Below are 25,371 nucleotides of genomic sequence, written 5' to 3'. Positions count from 1 at the left end.
ACATGTTGTTTCCATGAAGGTTTTAAGCGGCACCTGAATTAAAAAACAATGTTCATTTCTTGTGTAAAACTGTGAATCTCATTTACTAATTTTACAAAATAAAAACAATTTGTTAAAAAAAAAATGCTGTGTGTCGTCATATTCTAAGACCAGTAACTTTTTATTTGTTCGTCGATGGAACGGAGCAAGGGCTTGTTTTATGTGCGGTGAGGTGACGTTTTATTGGTAACATTTTGGGGCACATACAACATTTTAAATCTTTTATATGACATTTTTTATATTTTTAGGTAAGGTGATCAAAATAACAGCAATTCTGTTAATTCTTTAAATTTTATTTATGGCGTTCACCCTGCAGGTTAAGTAATAATGCATTGTAATAGTTAGGACTTTTACGGAAGCGACAATGCCAATTGGTTTTTTTTAGGGGGTTTTTTACATTACGGGAAAAATGGGAAATAGTTTATTTTTTTCCCCTTATGTTACTAGGGGATTCAAACATTCTTAAAACAAAAACTTATATATTGCAGTGTATTGTGCTTTTAGCATCCTCCTATTAAGTCCTGCCAAGACCAATGTGGCAGACATGGGGGCCTTCATTAGGCCCCCAAGGCTGCCATAATACCCATTAGCACCCTGGGATCAGGAAACGGGGGTGTGTGATAGGGTGTCTTATTGCATAGATCTAAATCATTAAACGGCTGGGATCAGAGTGCTCTCCGATTCCAGCAGAAAGGCCGGGTTCCCATGTACGGTAAACGCTGCGGAATTTCCGCATCGGAATTGTAGGAGGAAATGCCGCAGCATTTACAGTAGCAGCAAAGTGGATAAGATTTAGAAAAAAAAAATCATACTTACCCAGAACGCTCTCCTTCCTGCAGTCTAACCTCCATGTGACCGCTGCAGCCAATTACAGATTGCAGCATCACACGGCCAGCAACGTCATCGTAGCAAGCCAGACAACACGCGGAGAAGAGGGAGGGGGTAAGCAAACGTTTTTTTTACTTTTTTTCAAGTGCTGCTTTCCGCAGTGGAAATTCCGTCCAAAAAACTGCACGACAATGCGATTTTTCGGACGGAGTGTACTGCAGGTTCCAGGTCGCATACGCTGCATGATTTTTACGCAGCGTATCTGATCCGTGGGAACCTGGCCTTAGTGCGAGGTGTGAGCTGTAATACACAGCTGACACCTCCGTCGTATAAAGGGTGCTCAGCCCTTGAACCTGCTCCTTACACCCCCTCCCTCTCCTGACTGACGTAAATGTATTCAAATACCGGGAAGGTGTTAAAAAAGTGTTTCTTTTTATAAAAAGCATGTGGGTTTTTCTATGCAGTCAAAAGCTGCATATGAAAATTACCTTAATATATTAACCCCTTCAGGACTGAGCCTGTTTTGGCCTTCAGGACGAAGCCGATTTTTCAAATCTGACATGTGTCCCTTTATGTGGTAATAACCTCGGAATGCTTTTGCCCATCCAAGTGATTCTGAGATTGTTTTCTCGTGACATATTGTACTTTATGTTAGTGAAAAAATTTGGTCGATATATTCAATATTTATTTGTAAAAAACACCAACATTTGAAGAAAATGTGCAAAAATTTGCATTTTTTTAAATTTAAATGTATCTGCTTGTAAAACAGATAGTAATACCACACAAAATAGTCACTAGTTAACATTTCCCGTATGTCTACTTTAGTTTGGCATCGTTTTTTGAACACTCTTATTTTTCTAGCACGTTACAAGACTTCGAACTTTAGCAGCGATTTCTCATATTTTCAAGAAAATTTCAAAAGGCGATTTTTACAAGGACCAGTTCAGATCTGAAGTGGCTTTGAGGGCCTTATATATTAGAAAGTCCCCATAAATCACCCCATTTTGAAAACTGCACCCCTCAAAGTATTCAAAACAGCATTCAGAAAGTGTTTTAACCCTTTAGGCGTTTCACAGGAATTAAAGCAAAGAAAAGGTGAAAGTTACAAATTTCATTTTTTTTTTTTTACAAAATTCATTTGTAATAAAAAAAATTCTATACCACAGAAGGTTTTACCCGAGAAATGTAACTTATTATTTATTGCCCTGATTCTGCAGTTTTTAGAAATATCCCACATGTGGCCCTAGTGCGCTAATTTACTGAAATACAGGCCTCAGAATCAAAGGAGCACCTAGTGGATTTTGGTGCCTCCTTTTTTTTAGCATATATTTTAGGTACCATGTCAGGTTTGAAGAGGTCTTGTGGGGCCAAAACAATAAAAAAAAACAAAAGTTACCTCATTTTGGAAACTACACCCCTCAGGGAATTTATCTAGGGGTATAGTTAGCATTTTGAACCCAAATTTTTTGCTAAATTTATTTGAATTAGTATGTGAAGATGAAAATCTACTTTTTTTCTGAAAAAACGTAGAAATTTTTAATTTTTTCAAGGAATAAAAGAGAAAAAACACCCCAACATATGTAAAGTAATTTCTCCCGATTATAGCAATACCCCATATGTGGTAATAAACTGCTGTTTGGACCCACAGCAGGACTCAGAAGGGAAGGAGCACCATTTGGATTTTGAAATTCTGATTTTGCTGGAATAGTTTTCAGTGCCGTGTCGTGTTTGAAACCACTGGAGGGAACAAAATAGTGGAAACCCCCGGAAAGTGTCCCCATTTTGGAAACTACACTCATCAAGGAATTTTTCTAGGGGTAAAGTTAGCATTTTGACCCCACAGTTGTTTTGCTGAATTCATTGGAATTATTCTGTAAAGGTAAAAATCTACTTTTTTTTCTGAAAAAAGGTAGCCATTTTTAATTTTTACAAGGAATAAAGGAGAAAAAGCACCCCAACATTTGTAAAACAATTTCTCCCGATTACGGAAATATGCCATATGTGGTAATAAACTGCTATTTGGACCCACAGCAGGGCTTAGAAGGGAAGGAGCACAAATTTAGCTGAAATGGTTTTTGGGTGCCATGTCGCATTTGCAAAGCCCCTGAGAAGGCCAAAACAGTGGAAACCCCCCAAAAGTGGAAATTACACCACTTAAAGAATCTATCTAGGGATATAGTGGGCATTTAGACCCCACAAGTCTTTTGCAGGATTTATTAGAATTAGGCCGTGAAAATGACTATCGACATTTCTTCCACTAAAATGTTGCATTTTTTCAATTTCACAAAGGATAAAGGGGGTAAAAGCTGCCCAACATTTGTAAAGCAATTTCTCCCGAGAACGGCAATACCCCACGTGTGGTCATAAATGGTTTATCATTAGAAAGTAATTAACCCTTGCTGGACTGATCCATTTATTTAGTTTTTTCCTCCCCGCGTTCCAAGAGCCACAACTTTTTTTCTTTTTCAGTCAATAGAGCGGTATGAGGGCTTATTTATTGAGGGACGAGCGGTCGTTTTTATTGGTATAATTTTTTGGTACAACTTTTTGAGCACTTTTTATTAAGTTTTTAGGTAGAGCCAAGGTGACCAAAAAACAGTGATTTTGCCGTTTTAAATGCTTTATTTTTCACGTGAGACGCTCCATACATCACCCCCCACACTACGACATGCTATGTCGTGGTGCGCGCAGGGGTTAATGTGCAGCGCATGGTGCGGAGTGAAAATTAAAATTTTCCACTCATATGCCATTTTAGTGCACTATATGTTATGCCCAGTTTGTGCCACTGAAGACAAATACCACATAAAATATTAACCCGGGTTCTCCTGGGTATGGCGATGCCATATCTATGGACGTAAACTGGTGTTTAGGCATGCTGCAGGGCTCAGGAGGGAGGGAGCGGCATTTGGGGCGCAGATGTAGCTTGGTAGTAGTTCTGTTTGGGGTTTTACTGGTGTTTCAGTTTATAATGTGGGGGGCATATGTTATCTGTGCGGAGTACATCAGGGTACATGTCATCTGTGCGGGGTACATCAGGGTATAATAAGAGGGTATAATAATGCAGTAAATAAATAATAATCCGCCGATATGTGGCCGGTGTCGCACTGATAAATGGCGCCCGATCTTATCTGCTTTTGGAACACTGAACATTTTGCATCGCCATATTCTGAGAGCCAGAACGGTTTTATTTTTTCTCCACCGGAGCTGTGTGATGGTTTATTCTTTGCGGGACAATCTGTAGTTTTCATTGGTACCAGAAATTTTTTTGATCACGTTTTATTCCATTTTTTGGCAAGCAAGGTGGCCAAAAACCATCAATTCTGACAATATTTTTTATTCTTTTTTTTTATGGCGTTCACCCTGGGCTATAAATTACAATTATATTTTATACTCCGGGTTGGTACCATACGTATATAATTTTTTTATGTTTTGCAGCGTTTGTGCAATAAAATCCCTTATTTATAAAATAAATTATTTTTTGTGTCACCATATTCTGAGAGCGATAACTTTTTTTATTTTTCAGTCAAAAACGTGGTGTAAGGACTTGTTTTTTGCGGGACGAGTTGTAGTTTGTATTGGTACCATTTTGGCGTACATGCGACTTTTTGATCACTTTTTATTGTATATTTTGGGAGGGTTGGTAACAAAAAAAAATAGTGATTCGGGCTCTGTTTTTCGTTTATTTTTTTCGCGGTGTTCACTGTGCGGGAAAAATAATATTATAGTTTTATAGTTGGGGTCGTTACGAACGCAGCGATACCAAATATGTGTACTTTTTTTAACGTTTTCATTTTTTTCCTATAATAAAAGACTTATTATAGGGAAAAAAAAGCACTCTTTGTTTATGTCACTTCTAACTTTTATTTTTACACTTTTTAAAAACATTTTTAATATCTTTTTTTTACTTTTTTTACTTGTCCCACTAGGGGACACTTAGACTTGCAGCTTTGATCGCTGCTGGAACACATTACACTACACACGTAGTGTAATGTGTTCTAACTGTCATTGTGACTTGACACTCACACTGACAGGAAGCATCGGAGGACCGGCCGGAGGCTGATCCTCCGAGGCTTCCGTACATGGCAACCCGGAGGTCATTGTCTGGCCTCTGGTTGCCGTGAGAAGGATCGCCAGCCCCCGCAAATACATGTGGGGGGCTGCCGATCCGCTGTAAACCTCTTCAATGTGGTGATCGCAATCGACCACCGCATCGAAGGGGTTAATTGTCAATTTCAGCGGCGACAGGCCGCTGATCGGCAACGGGGAGAGCAGGGCTGACACCCTGCACAGTTAACCGCAGCGGCGGTTAACTGTAAAAGCACGGACGTTAGTGCACGTCAAGGTGCGCGAAGTTACTGCACACATTGACGTGCATTAACGTCAAGGTGCGGGAAGGGGTTAAGGTATATTCACACGTGGCTTGCCGCTGAAACAACCACACTCAGATGAACGGAATTTCATTTTCTGGAACAAAATCTGCTGAGTGTGAATATACCTTTGAAGGCCCTTTTACATGGGCCAATGATCAAGGGAACAGAGCGTTCCTTCCCCATCACCGGCCCATGTTAAAGGGCCCAGCTATCAGCCAACAGATGAGGAAAGGCTGATTTATTGGCTGATTGCATCTTTCATGTGGCAGAAAAGATCATCCTAGTTGACCGCACATCTCCCAGTGTTGACAGGGGATGTGCTGCTGACAATGATGCATGTTATAGCTCTCATTTTACCAGCAGAACTATGCAAATCTAAAAAGGACCCTTTGTGTTACATGTGGTAGGGGGTGTAAATACATGGTGCCATTTCCTATTCAATAAAAGTCTTCCAGGGTTTGGGGAAAATTTCTGTGTTATCAGAAGACAAAAGCACTTCAACTGACTTTACTAACTTGTAGAGTGTTAACCGAATTAAATCTCAAAATGTATAAACACAAATATGAAGAGTTCCTATAGACTCACTTTCCCGGTTTTTCCAGCATGGTTACATTTTGGACATTCCCAGCAGTTTGGAAGTTCATCATTCACCACACCATCGGATTCCTTAATCTGCAGAGACATATACATTAGACATGCTGTTCGATCAATTGCGGTTACACAATAAATCCAACAGTTTCCTCTTAAGCATCTACGACAAATACTTTACTGACTTAATTTTTAACATACATCCTACTCGAATTTTCAGAGCTGTAAAGAACAGTGGAAACTAACCATTCGTTGCTCCATCATAGGTAGGAATAAACAAAAATGCGCCTGGAAGTCAGAAGTGCTGAGATGTAGACACAAAGGGCCTCATGTATTAACCGGTCTCACAGAACAAGAACTTGTTGCTCATAACAACCTGAATTTGGCTTTAATTTCATAAACTATACATGAAACGTGGAATCCGATTTGGTTGCTATAGGCAAAAAAACCTATTTCAGCTTGGATAGCTTTGTATAACTAAATTAAAAAACTTATAAGCTATATAAGCAATTGTTAAAACACATTAAAACATAAATTATATTATCGTTTTATTACACTTCATACCTCTATCAAGACATGAAATACCAAAATGTACAATACATAATCTAAGAAATGTAAAAAAAAAAAATAGCGTTTTTTGAATATTAAGATATAATCTACACATAATGTTGAGCACTTTTACAAAGACTTTTTATTCATCCTGGAATAATCTTTAGTTATAGTCACAGTTCTGCTGGATGAGACTTGGAATTTGCACTGTGCGGTCTGGCCGAAGCCTAACAACTTATTTTGATTCTATACTACAGTGAACTGTGACATAACCGTATCATACAGTGCCTGGTATAAACATTACGTCGGCTGTTTTCACACTGAAATCAGAATAGCATACTACACTATACTATCTAGTGGCAAGGCAATGGGATCCATTCGAAAACAGATGTGAAAACAGAATCATAATGGCAGCGTGAACAAAGCCTAACAGAAACTGAACCAGCAGGAGATTAGGTCTAAAAGAAGCCAGCACATTTCTAAAAGCTTTCTTTGAAAGAGGACCAGAGATGAAACAAGATTTAATGAAAGATCAGTGCAAGATATGTAAAGCAATGTTTTTGCAAAGCTACTCAATATTACATGTTGACTTCCTATTTAGGACCCGTTCACATCAGCGTCGGGCTTCCGTTTGACCTTTCCATCGGAGGAACCCATAGCTTCCGTTTGCATTACCAATGATTTCAATAGTAACGCTTCAGTTGCTTTCCGTTACGTAAGGTTTCAGGTTTTTTTCACGGAAACAATAGCACAGTCGACTGCGCTATTGATTCTGCCAAAACAACGGAAACCTTACGGAACGGAGACCAAACGGAAACCATTTGCGACAAAAGCCTTACCATTGAAATCAATGGTAATGCAAACGGAAGCTATGGTTTCTGTTTGCCTCTCCGTTAATGGGTTCCTCCGATGGAAAGGTCTAGCTGAACCAATGAACAGAAGCACAACACTGATAAGATATGGTGAAGAGGAGAAAGTGAAAGATGAAGATTGGGAGTGCAGAGTCCATAGGAAAAAGCAAGATGAGAAGTAAGGACAACAGCAGCAAATACATTCATGAACGACAGCTCCAATGAGCTTTCACAGATTCAGGCAATGCGGTTATGATAAATTTTCACGTCATTTTAAACAGGACAGGTTACATTTTTGTTTTAACATATTGTGAGAATCTAAATAAGTATGGGGGCCACCTGACTCCCCCAGAAGATTGATCAGGCATGTTTGATTTCAACGTGCTCGGTCGTTTGTTACCATAGGAGATAAACTGCTGTCAGAAGTGAGCCGAGCATGCGTGTTTATTGGGTAGTCGGAGAAATAACGCTTGGCCATTTTTCATAATAAAGCATTTTGTAGAAGGAGAAAAAGTGGCTTTTTCATTTTTTTTGTACTTCAGATTTTTAAATTATTAACTTTAGTAAACTTGTCCCACTATGGGACAAAAAATAAATAAATAGTGCATTGTATTATACCGGTCAGTGTAAAACTTATTAGACAAAGACGGATGGCAGAAATGCGGGCCTTTGTTAGGTCCTCAGCTCATGAAAACTCAGTGATTGCCAATAAGGTGACAGAGAGAGCCCCCTCCCACTGAAACCACTTAGATGCCACTATTGACCGCGGCATCTAAGGGATTAAACAGTCGTGAAAGGAGGTAACTCCGATCCCGGCCGATAGAGCAGGAGCTCCGCTGTTTTAGGCAGCCAGACATTCATTCTATCCGATACAGGACCTTGTGCCGGGCTTGTGACAGCCCAGTGAAAAGGCAGCGCTGTGGCATAAGTATCCTTATAAAATGTCACTAACTTTTCAAACAACTTATGCTAATCTAATAGTAGATCTGATATAGATCAAGTTTGTAATTTACTCTTAAAATTTAGTTTTATTCATGCAAATTCTGTGTAAAGTTACTGCCACTAGGTGTCTCCTCCTGTTGTCAAGCAAAACCCGTGCCTAGTTACAGTCAGACTGCACAAAGTAGGGGTGTCTCTCTTCACTGCCATAACAAGTCTATTAAGAGGAGAGGGGGAGAAGGGAGAGAGACACAGGCATGCTGCCTGTACAAGTCTATAGAGAGAGGAAGGAGAGAGCAGAGTGAGAGAGACAGATGTGCTGCAGCTGCTGGTGAGATTAATGTCTCATTCCAGTGCTGGATTCTCAGCTACACTGCTCAATCCTGCTGTAGAATATCCTCTATTCTATACATAGGAAAGCAGGAGTCTCCTCCTCTATCTCAAACACATATATGTGTGCAGTGTGTAGAATACATGATAGCAGTTAGGCTTTGTCCCCTAGCTTTGAGATAACTGAGAATTACAGATCGAGCCTGCATAGGGGAAAACTGCTAAATAATGCCACATACAAGTCATATAATGGCCAGAAATCGTGTTATTCCTCATGTACACACGTACGACAGCTTATTCTGAAAAGTCACCTAAAAAGTTAGGTACGTAGTGAAAAGGCACATGGGTGGTCATTAAGGGGTAATGTATATGGCAAGCTATACTGTCAGCTCTAACTGAGTGTAATAAAGATGATGTTGGGCAAGACAAATTCTGGTTTTGCTGAACCTGCCCAGCCTTATATGTATAAAAAAATGTGGTCCTTACTGCATAGACGCAAATGGCAAAGTAAATACAAGTGTGGATATAATGTGAATTATATTACCTTGCCGTTAAGTATATAAAATGTTATTTAAGAATGTGATCATCTTGAAACCAAACTGTTATACATTTGTCAGTTATTAGAAATGTTATTTTGTAATGTCAATATCTGTGATGCTAATGTAAATGATTTGGTAGAAAAGTAAAAAACCATTCAGATCATCTCACAGTTAAGCTGTGCTCATATCAGCGTTGCTTTCTGTTGAGGCTGGAAACCTTAGCTTCGGTTAGCATCACCATTGATCTCAATGGTAACAGAAACCTTGCTAATAGTTTCCGTTTGTCACTGTTGTGAAAGGGTTCCGTTGTTTTGACGGAATCAATAGTCCGTTTGCTTTTCCGGAAAGACAACGCTGATGTGAACAGGCCCCAAAACCAATATACATAAACCCAACAAAAGTGTAGTAAACCCCTAAAAAAGAATACAGACATTCCAAGTCATTTTGAATTAATAACGGATGGTAAGGGAAGCGTCAACCATTGTGCTTTGAAAATCGAAAAGCTTCGATCGGCAGTCGGTCCTTTCACATGACAGAAGTCATGGTTACAGCATTATTCCGTCCTTTTGGATCAGATAAGTTGAAGCAGCAGAGCAGATGTTGGCACTTACATAAAAACTAATTATAGCCACAGAAAGCTATTCAAAATTTCTGCAAGACTATGAACAGCGGAACTCTGCCAAATGAATAAACATTGTGCTGGCAGAAAGCACGGCTAGTAACATTTTTGCTATGTAAAACACAAAACATGCAATGTTAAAAACAGCAGGAAAAAACGCAAAACATGGATTAACCACTGGCTATCCAGGACATGTAGATGAAAGGCTTAATAGTTTGAGACCTTGAATGTATTGCTGTCTGACTTACCTTAAGGCAACCTGGATGGATAATTTCATTACAGATGGAGCATTCCATTAGCATGACATTAAATTTTGCTTCTTGGCCTTCCACACAGTCCTCCTTCCCTGCTTCTCCACACACTAAACAAACAGCTGTATGAGGCAGAACAGGCTGAGGGAAAACCAAACACAAGGCATGAATCTCCGGTACATTAGAAGGGCTGCAAACATTATAAAAAACATAAATCTCAGCGTAGAAACTATGAAAATCTCAAACTCTATTAATAAAGAGTAACAATGGCTTTGGCTGCTTAGCTTTCATCAGGGCTTCAGTCCACTATAAAGACACCACCTCCCTACTAGGTGTAGGACGGTTACAGCTTTTCCAAATCTATTAAAGGGCCATAATGAATGGAAGCGTTTTCTAAAAGTTATTAGTCATAAGACAGACCCTTTAATGTTACAGCATCTAGAAGATTCCCTAACAAAGATCGAATGGGTGAAACAGCCCCAACCCACCAAGGTTTTGGCACACATTTTGCGGATGAAGGAACCGAAGCCCCCTCTGCCAATGAAAGGATCCAAGTGATGCCTCTTTCCGTTTGCTTACATGCCAAGACATTCCTGAAGTACAGCCCCTTGCGCATAATGTTTGGGAAATCTGCTCACCGGCATGTCTTTTTTTAGCACATAGTAGGGGAGAAATCCTGTAAGGGTTTATTCACAGGTTGTCATTTTTGGGGAAAAAGCTTTGGCTTTGCAAAAATCGCGGCGAAAAAAAAAAAAAAATCTCTTGTACAGAGAGCTTTTCCTTCGGACGATAAAAAACGACTTAAAAGAACTCTGGGAATTATTTGTTTGATCTTTGCCTCCGTTTGTAAAGTACATCAGGTAAAAGGCAGTGAAGGCAATTCTTCTACCGGGCTCTTTTTTGCAGAATGAATCCGTTGTTAGATCACCTGAATTCTGACTGTCCAAGACCTACAGCGCCTTCTGTGTGGAACTGAAGTCAGTCTCTCTCTGAGACGCTCAATGTAAGTCTCATAGGAAACGCATAAAGGAACGGACTTCCAACCCACACAGGAGACGCTGTAAGTTTTGAATGGTCAGAGTGTGGGTCACGTGATATAACGGCGGAACAGAGCCGATAATCCGGCAATAAAGGGCACGGTAAAATAATTACCTGCACTACCTTATACTTTATAAAAACAGTGGTAAAGATAAAAAAATAAAATCCCAGAGTGCTTCTTTAAGGGAAAGTGGATCTCCCGAACACAATGGGGCAGATTTACCAAGACTGGTGTTTCACACACTGGCCTCTACCTTGCTACGCCCCACAGAATGAGATCTCTGGCAGAAATTATAAGAAATTTGTCGGGCTACTGAAGCCGTGTCGCCTTCTGGGAAGCCACAAACTTCAGGAAATTCCGTCAGAATATCTTCATAGTGGTCCTCCGGCTTGTAACTTTAAGCAATACTATGTGAGCACAATGTAATTTATTACAATTATTTATTCTCATTTTTGGTGTCCTAAAGCTTTTGAAAACTGAAGATTTTCCAAACATGCAACAAATTTCATAAAGGTTGCATTTAGAGAACTGACAAACTCTGACACGAAGGACAAGACCATTGCAAGGATCCAATATCTAAGGGTATGTGCACACACACTAATTACGTCCGTAATTGACGGACGTATTTCGGCCGCAAGTCCCGGACCGAACTCCGTGCAGGGAGCCGGGCTCCTAGCATCATACTTATGTACGATGCTAGGAGCCCCTGTCTCTCCGTGGAACTACTGTCCCGTGCTGAAAACATGATTACAGTACGAGACAGTTGTCCTGCAGAGAGGCAGGGACTCCTAGCGTCGTACATAACTATGACGCTAGGAGCCCGGCTCCCTGCACTATGTTCGGTCCGGTACTTGCGGCCGAAATACGTCCGTAAATTACGGACGTAATTAGTGTGTGTGCACATACCCTAATTGTTAATGGTATCAGAAGACAAATGAACAGCTTTAGTGATAAGGTCAGAATACTGTAAAAACGGCATCAGATTTATTTGCAAGGCTGGGTTCATATGCTGCGGTATTGGTGCGTAACAAAACTGCAGCATGTGAACCCTGCCCAATAACGAATTATTATAATCAGTGTTGTGATCACTCCAGTAATTATAATTTATGATTACATTTTTCTTTTCCTATGATCATGATTTGTTTTGATCACATGATTGTGGGAAGTGATCACATTTGGTGAAATAATTTCCACACATCTGCTGTGTGTCTTTCTAATGCTGGGATGCCACAGGGTGTTTATGCTGCTTTTTTGAAGCCTATGAAAATGCATGAGAAAAACCACATGCGTTTTTTTTTAATTGTGTGAGTAAACATTGCGTTTTATAGGCTGGAATACCACATGGCATTTTGATTGCGTTTTTAATGCAGTTTTGGAGCATGTTTTAATGTGCATCACCTGTAATAACTGCACGGCCAGATGATAGCTGGAAGTCAATGGGGAAATTTAAAACGAACTGCGATCATGGCGTTTTTTTTGCGTCCGTGGTATTTTTAAAAAATGTGATAAAGGCTGGCATTAGTGGCATTTATCTCCCATAGACCTCCATAGATTCTTTGCATCAAATGATCATACATTAGTATTGCTGGTTCAAGTCCCCTAAGGGACTAGTAAAAAAAAAACAATTAAACAGAGTTTGTTTTTTTTTCCTATATAATAAATAAAAAAAAAAAAAAATAAATAAAAAAAACACAAAAACCTCTTTTCACATTTTCCCCCAAAAGAAATGTAATTGCCGTGTCCGTAAAAGTCTGAAATATCACAATATAACATTACTTAAAGGGTAAGGCCTCATGCACACAACCGTAGCCATGTGCACGACAGTGATTTTCGGGTCGGCCGGCCACGGAAAGTCACCCGCAAATCGCGTGCCGTGCACATTGCCGCGTCCATTATTTCCTATGAGCCTGGAACGCAGAACACGGCCGTAATAAGACATGTCTGTTCTTTCTACGGTCCAGGCTCTTGGGCCATGCACGGACTGTGGAAACCACGGTCGTGTGCATGGGGCCATAGAAATTAATGGGGCCGCAATTGTGGATTTTCGGGGGAATTGCAGCCACAAAGGCACGTTCGTGTGCATGGGGCCTAACTAAACGTTCAAACTTCTGACACGTCATAGGGACATGTCAGAAGTTTGGATTGGTGGGGGTCCGAGCACGGAGACCCCCACCAATCGCTAAAACTAAGCGGCAGAAGCGCTCGTATGTGTGCTCAGCAGCTTCATTTCTCTTCGGCTTTTTCCGGAAATCAATGTATTGGAGTACGGGCTCAACAAAAAGTCTATGAGTCTGTACACTGATACATCGGCTTTCCAGAAAAAGCTGATCAGAGACGAAGCGGCTGAGCCCTCACACGAGAAATTTTGCCGCTTCATTTTAGCGATTGGTGGGGGTCGAAGTGCTTGGACCCCCACCAATCCAAACTTCTGACATGTCGGAAGTTTGTTGAATGTTAAGTTACCCTTTAACCAGCATGGTGAAAATGGTACCAATAGAAACTACAGCTCGTCACACACAAAAAATAAGCCCTCATAACTCAAATTGACGAAAAAAAAAAAAAAAAAAGTTACGGCTTTCCGAATGTGGCGACACAAAAAAAAAATGTGAACAATTATTATTTTCCTTCTAATAGTATTAAAAACGTAAACCATAAAAACATTTATATAGATTTGGTAGCCATAGTCATATTGACCGGCAGAATAAAGTTAGCATGTCATTATGACCGCACGGTGAACGCCGTAAAAACAAAACCACCAAAAATTGGAGGAATCGCTGCTTTATTTCCCATTCCCCCCCAGAGAGAATTTTTTTCTAGTTTCCTAGTACAGGATACAATAAATGGTGGGTGCCATAAAAACGAAAACACGTCCCGCAAAAATTAAGCCCTCATTTGGCTAAATCGACGGAAAATTTAAGTTATCGCTTTTGGAAGGTGGGGAGAAAAAAAACGAAAATCCGAAAAATGGGTGCAGCAGGAAGGGGTTAAGGACCCAGCCTGACACCAAGCATTCTTTTTTTTCATTATAACATTTTAAAAGGGCCATAATTATTTAATTTTTTTCACCCATGAAGCTGTATAAGGGCTTGTTTTGTTGCGGGGGGAGTTGTATTTTTCAATGGTACCATTTTGGGTTACGTAGAACGCGTTATTATTCTATGGGTTGGTACGATTACGCAATATCAAATATGTATAAGTATTTTTTGTGTTACTACTTCACAATAAATCGCACATTTCATGGAACAATAGTTTCTAGGTCACCGCATTCCAAGGGCCATCATCGGTCCTTTTTTTTTTTTTTTTGTATGTGAGCTTGCTTTTTTTACAGGACAAAATTATATTTTTTCAATTGAAAATATTTTTTTGGGGCTAGATCAGTGGTTCTTAACCTGGGTTCGATCGAACCCCAAGGGTTCGGCGAGTCAGCTTCAGGGGTTCGGTGGAGGTCAAGACACACATCCGACTCATATGATTCGTGATGACACGCCCCGCTTGGCCATCATTGGCTGCAGGTGATAACGCTACATCGCTTGGCCTATCTGTGCTGCGGGGAATTTGGTGCGCTCAGTAGTCGACTTGGGACTGTCGTGAGATTTCTTTCTTATTTTAATCCCTTCATACTAACTATGTCAAGCAAAAAAATAGCGGTCGGACGAATATGTACAATATGGATTCACATGTATAACGGAACGTGATGGGAGTCAGCGTCCTAACTGCATGATTTGCAATGCCAAGTTGAGCAATTCTAGTCTAGCACCGGCAAAACTAAGAGAACACTTCCTTAGGCTGCATGGAGATGGAAAATACAAGAATACAACACTCGCTGAATTCAAGGTGAAGAGAGCCAGAGTCGATGAAAAGGCTACTCTGCCTGTTCTTGGCTTTGTACCCATCAACAAACCGATCCTCACAGCATCGTACGAAGTTGCTTACCTGATCGCAAAGCAGGGCAAACCACACACCATTGGTGAAACACTCATAAAACCAGCTGTGTTGAAGATGGCGAATATCATGCTGGGAAAAGCGGCTGAAGTTAAGTTATCCCAAATTCCTCTTTCAAATGACACCATCAGCGACAGAATAGAGGACATGAGCAAAGACATCTTGGCTCAAGTAGTTGCATATCTGATTTCAAGCCCGGCAAAATTCATCCTTCAACTCGACGAGACCACAGACATTTCCAATCTGAGCCAGCTTGCTGTATTCGTGCGCTATGTGAACTACGACGTGATGAAGGAAGATTTTTTTATTTTGTAAGCCTCTTACAATAACAACTAAGGCAGCCGATGTGAAGAAACTTGTGGATGACTTTTTCGAAGACAACAATCTTTTGTGGGATATGGTTTCTGCAGTTTGTTCGGACGGAGCTCCAGTCATGCTGGGAAGAAAGTCTGGTTTTGGTGCGCTAGTGGAAGCCGATGCACCACACATCATTGTTACGCATTGTGTTCTGCACAGGCATGCGTTGGCAACAAAAACCTTGCCTCCAAAACTGGCTGAAGTATTAAAAATTGTAGTGGAATGCGTGAACTATGTGCGAAACAGTGCTCTGAGGCACCGCATCTTCAGTGAGCTGTGTAAAGAAATGGGCTCTGAATTCGAGGTACTTCTGTACCATTCTAAGGGTATGTTCACACGGCCTATTTACGGACGTAATTCGGGCGTTTTTGCCCCGAATTACGTCTGAAAATAGCACCTCAATAGCGCTGACAAACATCTGCCCATTGAAAGCAATGGGCAAACGTTTGTCTGTTCACACGAGGCGTAATTTACGCGCCGCTGTCAAGACGGCGCGTAAATTCACGCCCGCGTCAAAGAAGTGACCTGTCACTTCTTTGGCCGTAATTGGAGCCGTTATTCATTGACTCCAATGAATAGCAGCGCCAATTACGTCCGTAATTGACGCGGCGTTCAAGCGCCTGCACATGCCGTTACGGCTGAAATTACGGGGATGTTTTCAGGCTGAAACATCCCCGTAATTTCATCCGTTACGGACGCCCTCGTGTGAACATACCCTTACATTCGGTGGTAATCCCGGGGACAGGTGCTGAATCGTGTTTTTGCCGTGCGTGTGGAATTAGCCCTGATTTTGCAAGAGCACCAACATTGTCATGCAGATTGCTTCAAAAATTCTGAGTTCATTCTCATTTTAGGGTACATAGCTGATATCTTCGCAGCTCTCAATCATCTCAATCAACAGATGCAGGGCGGTGGAGTCAACATCATCGAAGCGGAAGAAAACCTGAAGGCTTTTAAAAAAAAGCTACCGTTATGGAAACGACGAACACTTCCCCTGCTGGATGACTGTGTAAGTAAGATCGAAGATGTATCTGGAATCGAAGACATTTCTGTACCCGCGGAACTGAAGCAAGCAATAGCCACGCACATGAGCTTGCAAAGTCGCTCGACGGATACTTCCCTACAAGAGTCATATCCAGCATGGGTGAGACAACAGGTGTCAATGATGAATACCTCGATGAAATCATTGAAATTCAGCAGGTTCAACAGCAACTCTTCAGAACAACAACGCTCTGAATGTTTTGGTGTCAACAAATGGTAACGTACCCTGTTATTGCTAAGAAAGCTCTGGAGATTTTCATACCGTTTGTTACAACATATCTTTGCGAGCAATCCTTTTCGAGGATGCTGGACATAAAAACGAAGAAAAGGAAGAGACTTTGTTGCGAAAATGACATGTGTGGCACTTGCCAAGGTGAAGCCACGCATTTCTGAACTGGTCTCTGAATGGCAGCAGCAGAAGTCACACTGATTTGCAGTAAATATTCATTATTATGTTTTTGTGTGAAAATCATGTTTTGATGGTTTCGTTTTTTGAACACAGTGATGTTGATGCACGCTTCATTTTGTGCACCAGTAAAATATATACCGGTGCTTTGAATTTGAAAAAAATCATTTTATTTTTCCAATTAAGAAGGGTTCGGTGAATGCGCATATGAAACTGGTGGGGATCAGTACCTCCAATAAGGTTAAGAACCACTGGTCTAGATAAACTTATGATTTATTTTTTTTAGGTGGGGGAATGAAAACAAAAAAAATAACATTATTTTTTTTTTTTTAACGTATGCAGTTTAATTAACAAGTTAACTTTATTATACGCCAGTATAATATATGTGTATTTATTTCTTTTTGTAAATGCTTTTGCTAAATAAAACCATTTTATGGAAAAAAGGTTACTGTGAACACTTTTTTTTAAATAAAACTTTATTAAACCTTTTTTGGGACTTTACAAAGCAATTTTTTTTGTCACTTCGATAATGCTTTATTAAACTCAGCATATCAAAGCAGAATTTATATGTTTAATATAGTCAGTATACCAAAGCATAATTGCCTGTCAGTGATAGACTGACAGGCAATTAAACCATGCCTTAGGAACGGCCTAGTAGGCATATAGCCATGGAAGGCCTGAGCTTGTAAGTCCACTGGCTGCCATGGCAACCCATCAGCGAACCACGACGTACATTTTCCGTAATTGAAATAAAGGGCAGTCACCACTTTAAGATTCTCTTCTATTAACCAGAGGGTAGAGTGGTTACAGAGTGATCACTCTGATGGACCCAGCACCTCCAAATGGACAGCACATGGACTTCAGTGGACACGAATGCTTCACTTCCCCTATGGTGGCGTTGTAAGGAAATTGAACACTTGCTAACTGATTTTTCAACGGATTACAGCGGATTGCTAGAGGGGGGGGGGGGGGAGCATTCAAGCACCGTGTGATCAGCTTATCAAACCAAGTGATTTTCCAAAGTGGACACCCTTAAGTGCACAAATAATATTCTCTATATTATTTCATTTACACATTTTAAAGTGGATTTGTTACTATATTATGCTGCCCAGTTTAACACCTTCTCGCCCTATGACGTACTATTACATCATGGTGAGCGGGTTATCCCGCAATAGTACACCATGGTGATGGCACGGGCACTGGAGCTGTGCCCGCGCCATCACATTCGGGTGTCTGCTATATTACACAGCCGACACATTGTGTCAACATATGGGATCAGAGAAAACAATGATCCGCGACGTTTAACCCCTTAGATGCCGCGGTCAACAGCTTCTTAGTGGTGTGCAGAGGGATCCCTCTAGACACGATCGCCGGAAGCCGATGGTTTTCTATGGCAGCCGGGGCCCTACCAACGGCCCCCAGGTTGGCAATCTTAGAACACCTATTATGCCCTGACAGAGGCAGTGTGTGTACATGAGGAACAGAAAGAAAGTACTATGCACACCAGATGGCCAGCCGCCATACAAACGCACCATCTCACAGGATCCAGTACAAACACAGTGCCTGAGGAAGGTCATGGTATTGACCGAAAAGTCACACGCACTTTTACTGGCTATAAATAAATCGCTATATTGGAAAAATCTCCCATCTGGTGTGCATAGTACTTTCTATTGGATCGGGTTGGGCCCCTACATATGCACCCACGTTTAAACCTAGTGCTTTCCGAACCTTGATACAGTGTACATGAGGAATAACACTATTTTTGGCCATTATATGACTCGTATTCTGTATGTTTTTAGCGGTTTTCCCTTCTGCACACTAATTCTCAGCTTTCTCTGAGCTAGTGGGCAGAGCGTAACGACTATCATGTCTTCTATACACTCCACACATAGAAGAGGAAAACCCTGCTATCATGTCTCTCTGTAGCACAACCTCAGAACCAGAATGGATGAGATTATACAGCAATAATGAGCAGTATAGCCAAGAATCCAGCACTTAGTGTACATTACTCTTACCAGCAGCCTGCGTCTTCTCTCCCTCCTCCTGCTCACCCCCTCTATAGACTTCTGTGGGCAGGCAATGAAGAAACCCCCCCCCTAGACACTTCCTGCAGTCCGTCTCCTCTGCTCTCTAACTAGGGATGGACTTTGGTTGACAACAGGGGGCAGATAGCAGGAAGGGAGACACCTAGTGGCAGTGACTTCACCCAAAATGTGCCTGGATAAACCAACTAAATTTTAACAGTAAGTAAATTACAAATTTGATCTATATTATTTATACGATTAGATCATAAGTGGTCCGAAAAGTTAGTGTCCATTTAAAGAGGAAGTGGAAGACAACCCCCCCCCCCATAAAAATTTTATATACAGGGAACAAAACATAAAAAAAGGACACATAAATGGTATCGCCGTGTACATAACCTTGTTTATTCAGCCTCCCAAAAAAATATGGAATTATAAAAAAAAAAAAAAAAAAAAAAAAGATTAAAAAAGTTGTATGTACCACAAATCGCACCACTGAAAACATCAACTCATTCCGCAAAGCCCTCATACGGCTAGGTTGACAGGAGAAAAAGTTACGGCTCTCCTAGTGCGGTGGCATAAAAAGAAAAGAAGTGTTTTATGGTGTAAAAAATTATTTTAAAAAATATTAAGGCAAAACTGCAGCTTAGGTATCGTTTATACCCGGACATGCGCGAACATCCCTGACTGATCAGTTTATTTGTAGTTTAGTAAAATCAAGGGTCCCTGGTCTGTAAGTAAATTCTAGTGAATAAATTTCTGAACCGTGCACTGTAATCCGTACAGGGATGTATTGAAAAGACTCTAAAATGTACAGATTAGGGTTCATCCCAAACTCTGCTATTATTACACAGGACGTTTAGGCTAGTTGTTCTCGTTCACCATGTTTGGTCACATCCTTTTAGTCTGTGACCATACGCTTTAGACCAGTGGTTCTTAACCTTATTGGAGGTACTGATCCCCACCAGTTTCATATGCGCATTCACCGAACCCTTCTTAATTGGAAAAATAAAATGATTTTTTTCAAATTCAAAGCACCGGTATATATTTTACTGGTGCACAAAATGAAGCGTGCATCAACATCACTGTGTTCAAAAAACGAAACCATCAAAACATGATTTTCACACAAAAACATAATAATGAATATTTACTGCAAATCAGTGTGACTTCTGCTGCTGCCATTCAGAGACCAGTTCAGAAATGCGTAGCTTCACCTTGGCAAGTGCCACACATGTCATTTTCGCAACAAAGTCTCTTCCTTTTCTTCGTTTTTATGTCCAGCATCCTCGAAAAGGATTGCTCGCAAAGATATGTTGTAACAAACGGTATGAAAATCTCCAGAGCTTTCTTAGCAATAACAGGGTACGTTACCATTTGTTGACACCAAAACATTCAGAGCGTTGTTGTTCTGAAGAGTTGCTGTTGAACCTGCTGAATTTCAATGATTTCATCGAGGTATTCATCATTGACACCTGTTGTCTCACCCATGCTGGATATGACTCTTGTAGGGAAGTATCCGTCGAGCGACTTTGCAAGCTCATGTGCGTGGCAATTGCTTGCTTCAGTTCCGCGGGTACAGAAATGTCTTCGATTCCAGATACATCTTCGATCTTACTTACACAGTCATCCAGCAGGGGAAGTGTTCGTCGTTTCCATAACGGTAGCTTTTTTTTTTTTTTTTAAAAGCCTTCAGGTTTTCTTCCGCTTCGATGATGTTGACTCCACCGCCCTGCATCTGTTGATTGAGATGATTGAGAGCTGCGAAGATATCAGCTATGTACCCTAAAATGAGAATGAACTCAGAATTTTTGAAGCAATCTGCATGACAATGTTGGTGCTCTGGCAAAAACAGGGCCAATTCCACACGCACGGCAAAAACACGATTCAGCACCTGTCCCCGGGATAACCACCGAATGTTAGAATGGTACAGAGAAGTACCTCGAATTCAGAGCCCATTTCTTTACACAGCTCACTGAAGATGCGGTGCCTCAGAGCACTATTTCGCACATAGTTCACGCATTCCACTACAATTTTTAATACTTCAGCCAGTTTTGGAGGCAAGGTTTTTGTTGCCAACACATGCCTGTGCAGAATACAATGCGTAACAATGATGTGTGGTGCATCGGCTTCCACTAGCGCACCAAAACCAGACTTTCTTCTGCAGAAACCATATCCCACGAAAGATTGTGGTCTTTGAAAAAAGTCATCCACAAGTTTCTTCACATCGGCTGCCTTAGTTGTTATTGTAAGAGGCTTACAAAATAAAAAAATCTTCCTTCATCACGTCGTCGTTCACATAGCGCACGAATACAGCAAGCTGGCTCAGATTGGAAAGGTCTGTGGTCTCGCCAGGTTGAAGGCTGAATTTTGCCGGGCTTGAAATCAGATATGCAACTACTTGAGTCAAGATGTCTTTGCTCATGTCCTCTATTCTGTCGCTGATGGTGTCATTTGAAAGAGGAATTTGGGATAACTTAACTTCAGCCTCTTTTCCCAGCATGATATTCGCCATCTTCAACACAGCTGGTTTTATGAGTGTTTCACCAATGGTGTGTGGTTTGCCCTGCTTTGCGATCAGGTAAGCAACTTCGTACGATGCTGTGAGGATCGGTTTGTTGATGGGTACAAAGCCAAGAACAGGCAGAGTAGCCTTTTCATCGACTCGGGCTCTCTTCACCTTGAAGACAGCGAGCGTTGTATTCTTGTATTTTCCATCTCCATGCAGCCTAAGGAAGTGTTCTCTTAGTTTTGCCGGTGCTAGACTAGAATTGCTCAAATTGGCATTGCAAATCATGCAGTTAGGACGCTGACTCCCATCACGTTCCGTTATACATGTGAATCCATATTGTACATATTCGGCCGACCGCTATTTTTTTGCTTGACATAGTTAGTATGAAGGGATTAAAATATTAAGAAAGAAATCACACGACGTACCATCACGACAGTCACAAGTCGACTACTGAGCGTACCAAATTCCCCGCAGCACAGATAGGCCAAGCGATGTAGCGTGATCACCTGCAGCCAATGACGGCCAAGCGGGGCGTGTCATCACGAATCATATGAGTCGGATGTGTGTCTTGACCTCCATCGAACCCCTGAAGCTGACTCACCGAACCCTTGGGGTTCGATCGAACCCAGGTTAAGATCCACTGCTTTACATACTGATGACTAGATAGATAGATAGATAGATAGATAGATAGATAGATAGATAGATAGATAGGATACACAGCATGTACTCATTTGAAAATGGTTTGTATATTTAAGTCATGTCAATGCCTGTTCTACTACTATAAACAGTATGTATTGTGCATGTTTATAGTCATTACTATTATCTGTGGTGCGAATGTTATCATATACATGCTCCCTATACAGATCTGATTTTGGATCCTCTGTAGTGTTTTATATATCCTCATCTTTTAATCGTCATAATAAAATTAATATTTTCTATTTTTTCAATAATAGTCGTGTTTGACTCCTTTTTCTCAGTGTGAATACGTTATTGTTAGCCGCGTTTAAAGTGTGCATTTAACATATACGCCAGGAAAGTGCCTGTCGTATACGTTAAACGCATGTATAGGCCCTTATTTACCTGACAGAGGGCAAAAAAGCGTTCTATTGGCCAACGTCTAGATTGCATACTTTTTTTTCCGTGGATAGAATAGTGTAGCCGATTTCACTATGGTATCCAGTAAAAAAAAAAACCGTATACCATAAAGTGTACGTTTTTTGTTTTCTTTTACGTAGGAGCTCATGGGCATAGTACATCACAGGCATCCGTTTAACGTATATGGCATGAGCGTTTCATGACTTCTACATTAAACGGGTACCATCGTTGACGGATGCCTAATAGTGGCATTCATCACCCATAGGATGTAACGCTATTCATCATAATGTATACGTTAAACGGATATATTAGTCTGAGTGACGGATGCCACTGTTTGGCATCCAGAGATTCCGTTTAACATATAGGTCGGGAGCCTTTCACGGTGTATACATCAAACAGAGACCACAAACACAGTGTGAACATAGCCTAAACTGGTTACAAAGCACACTGTATATGTTCCAGGTAAGGCAAACTCAGAGTAGAATAGAACGCACAATTACGGTTTACCATTGTAAAATAGAAATTATCAAGTAACCTGCACCTTGCATGGCATTATATATAATCTCCGGAAGACAATTTTTTTTCTGCAAAAACGAAAAGAAAAAAGAAAAAAAAACCAAAAACAAACCCATAACAATACAAGTATTACAATTTGCATTCGATTCATTACGTACAGCTATACATTGCCGCATGATGCATGACTGTTTCATCCGTCCAGGTCCCCCAAACTTTTTCATGTCCTTGCAAAAATGACATTCTCCACATTCTGTGCGTAGGCATGCTTCACATTTCCGGCATCGTGTCCGTCTCCTGCGTGCTCCAGCACTGGTCCTATTAGCAGACAATTTAACGGCGGGAGAGGTGGAAAGTTTCCCTTTTGGCCTTCCTACAGCTCGGTTCTATACAAGACAAAAGAAAGATTTATGAAAGAGCAAATACAGCACAACTTCAACTCCTATATATTTTACATATACTAAAATGCTCTGCAAGAAAGGGGCTTCTGTCTATTCTCAGGATCAACGGGGTTCCACTTTCTAGTTTTTCGATTCATATATTTATAGAATAGGAAATCATAGTTTTCTAATATACATGTATTAGAAACTCTGCTCACATACCTTCCTTATATCAGTGCAGTGGTCTCGGTCAAAAAATAAATAAAAAATGGTATAGCCCACAGGTTATCCATAGTAATGCACCTATAGGATAACTGAATGGACAGTCATGTGACCACTGACTCAGGTAACACTGTCCAGGTATATAACAAGTAAATAGTAGGTCATTGAGGAGAATTATAAAGTATGTACGTACGTACGTACGTACGTACGTACGTACGTACGTACATGTCCATGTTTAGTCATAATCAGTTAGCCTGTGGATACATTACACAGGACTAATCTATGGGCTAGGGATGTCACGATACCTGAAATTGGACTTGATACCGATACTTTGTGTAGGATTGTGATTTCGATACCAAAACGATACTTTGTCAACAGTAATATAAAAAAAAAAAAAAAAAAGTTCTTCCATTTTCTGATGTGAGGCGCGTGGTGTTATGAATTTTGAATGTGCTAATTAACCCCATCATGTTTCTCCGTCATAATAGGTTAATGTGAGGTACATGATGGGGTTAATTACTATTAATGTGAGGCACATGGAAGTTAAATTCATCACACCTCGTACCTTACATTAATAAGTGGAAGAAAGAAGTTTCTATTTTATTTTTTTTACAGCGTACACATCACATATGACACCCAAAAATTGTTGTGTAGGTTATTACGGCCGCGCCAATACCGAATATATGTTTTATGTATCGAGACTTATTTTAATGTTTATTGTAAAAAAGGTGTAAGTGTATTTTTTATTAAATTTAATATTACTTTGTTTTTACGTTATTTTTAAACATTAACCATTTCAGGACCAAGGGTCCTCGATGCCTCAATGACCAGCCCCATTTTTTCAAATCTGACATGTGTCATTTTATGTGGTAATAACTCTGGAATGCTTTTGCCTATCCAAGCGATTCAGAGATTGTTTTCTCATGACATATTGTACTTTATGTTAGTGGAAAATTTGGTCAATAAATTCATAGCTTATTTGTGAAAAATTCCAAAATGTAAAGAAAATTTGCAAAAATTATAATTTTTCTAATTTTAAATGTAATCTACATTGTAAAACAGATAGTAATACCACACAAAATTGTTGCTAATTAACATCCTCCATATGTCTACTTTATATTTGCATTGTTTTTGGAACATTCTTTTATTTTTCTAGGACGTTACAAGGCTTAGAACTTTAGCAGCAATTTCTTACATTTTCAAGAAAATTTCAAAAGGTTATTTTGTCAAGGACCAGTTCAGTTCTGAAGTGGCTTTGAGGGCCTTCTGTACTAGATAGACCCCATAAATCTCCCCGTTTTAAAAACTGCACCCCTCAAAGTATTCAAAACAGCATTCAGAAAGTTTATTAACCCTTTAGGCGTTTCACAGGAATTAAAGCAAAGTAGAGGTGACATTTAAAAATTTCATTTTTTTGGGCGAAATTAATTTGTAATACATTTTTTTCTGTAACACAGAAGGTTTTACCAGAGAAATGCAACTCAATATTTATTGCCCAGATTCTGCAGTTTTTAGAAATATCCCACATGTGGCTCTAGTATGATAATGGACTGAAGCACCGGCCTCAGAAGCAAAGGAGCACCTAGTGGATTTTGGGGCCTCCTTTTTTTAGAATATATTTTAGGCACCATGTCAGGTTTGAAGAGGTCTTGTGATGCCAAAATAGTGGAATCTCCCCAAAAGTGGTTTGGGAAACTACAGACCTCAAGGAATTTATCTAGGGGTATAGTTAGCATCTTGACCAGACAGGTCTATTGCTATATTTATTGGAATAGGTCTGTGAAAATGAAAATCTACTTTTTTTTCTGAAAAAATATAATGTAATTTTTACAAGGAAGAAAGAATAAAAAGCACCCCAGAACTTGTAAAGCTATTTCTCCCGATTACGGCAATACCCCATATGTGGTAATAAACTGCTGTTTGGACCCACGGCAGAGCTCAGA

At 40.3% G+C, this 25,371-nt stretch overlaps 1 protein-coding gene across 9 annotated transcripts in view; it reads right to left on the bottom strand.

Annotated features, from left to right (window-relative positions):
• The window catches only part of KDM2B (lysine demethylase 2B), a 183,168-nt gene that overhangs the window by 23,749 nt on the left and 134,048 nt on the right, over positions 1–25,371 (bottom strand). For all 9 annotated transcript variants that reach the window (XM_075834347.1, XM_075834369.1, XM_075834353.1 and 6 more), the window contains 3 exons: positions 22,988–23,212; positions 9,901–10,044; positions 5,823–5,909 (listed from right to left, as the gene is read on the bottom strand). In XM_075834347.1, the coding sequence (XP_075690462.1) occupies positions 5,823–5,909; positions 9,901–10,044; positions 22,988–23,212 (456 nt within the window). The remainder of the gene's footprint in view (positions 1–5,822; positions 5,910–9,900; positions 10,045–22,987; positions 23,213–25,371) is intronic.

The sequence above is a fragment of the Rhinoderma darwinii genome, chromosome 1 (genome assembly GCF_050947455.1).
Source record: "Rhinoderma darwinii isolate aRhiDar2 chromosome 1, aRhiDar2.hap1, whole genome shotgun sequence".
Taxonomy (NCBI): domain Eukaryota; kingdom Metazoa; phylum Chordata; class Amphibia; order Anura; family Rhinodermatidae; genus Rhinoderma; species Rhinoderma darwinii.
The sequence above is the reverse complement of the archived record's forward strand: the minus strand, read 5'-3'. Positions and strand labels throughout refer to the sequence as shown.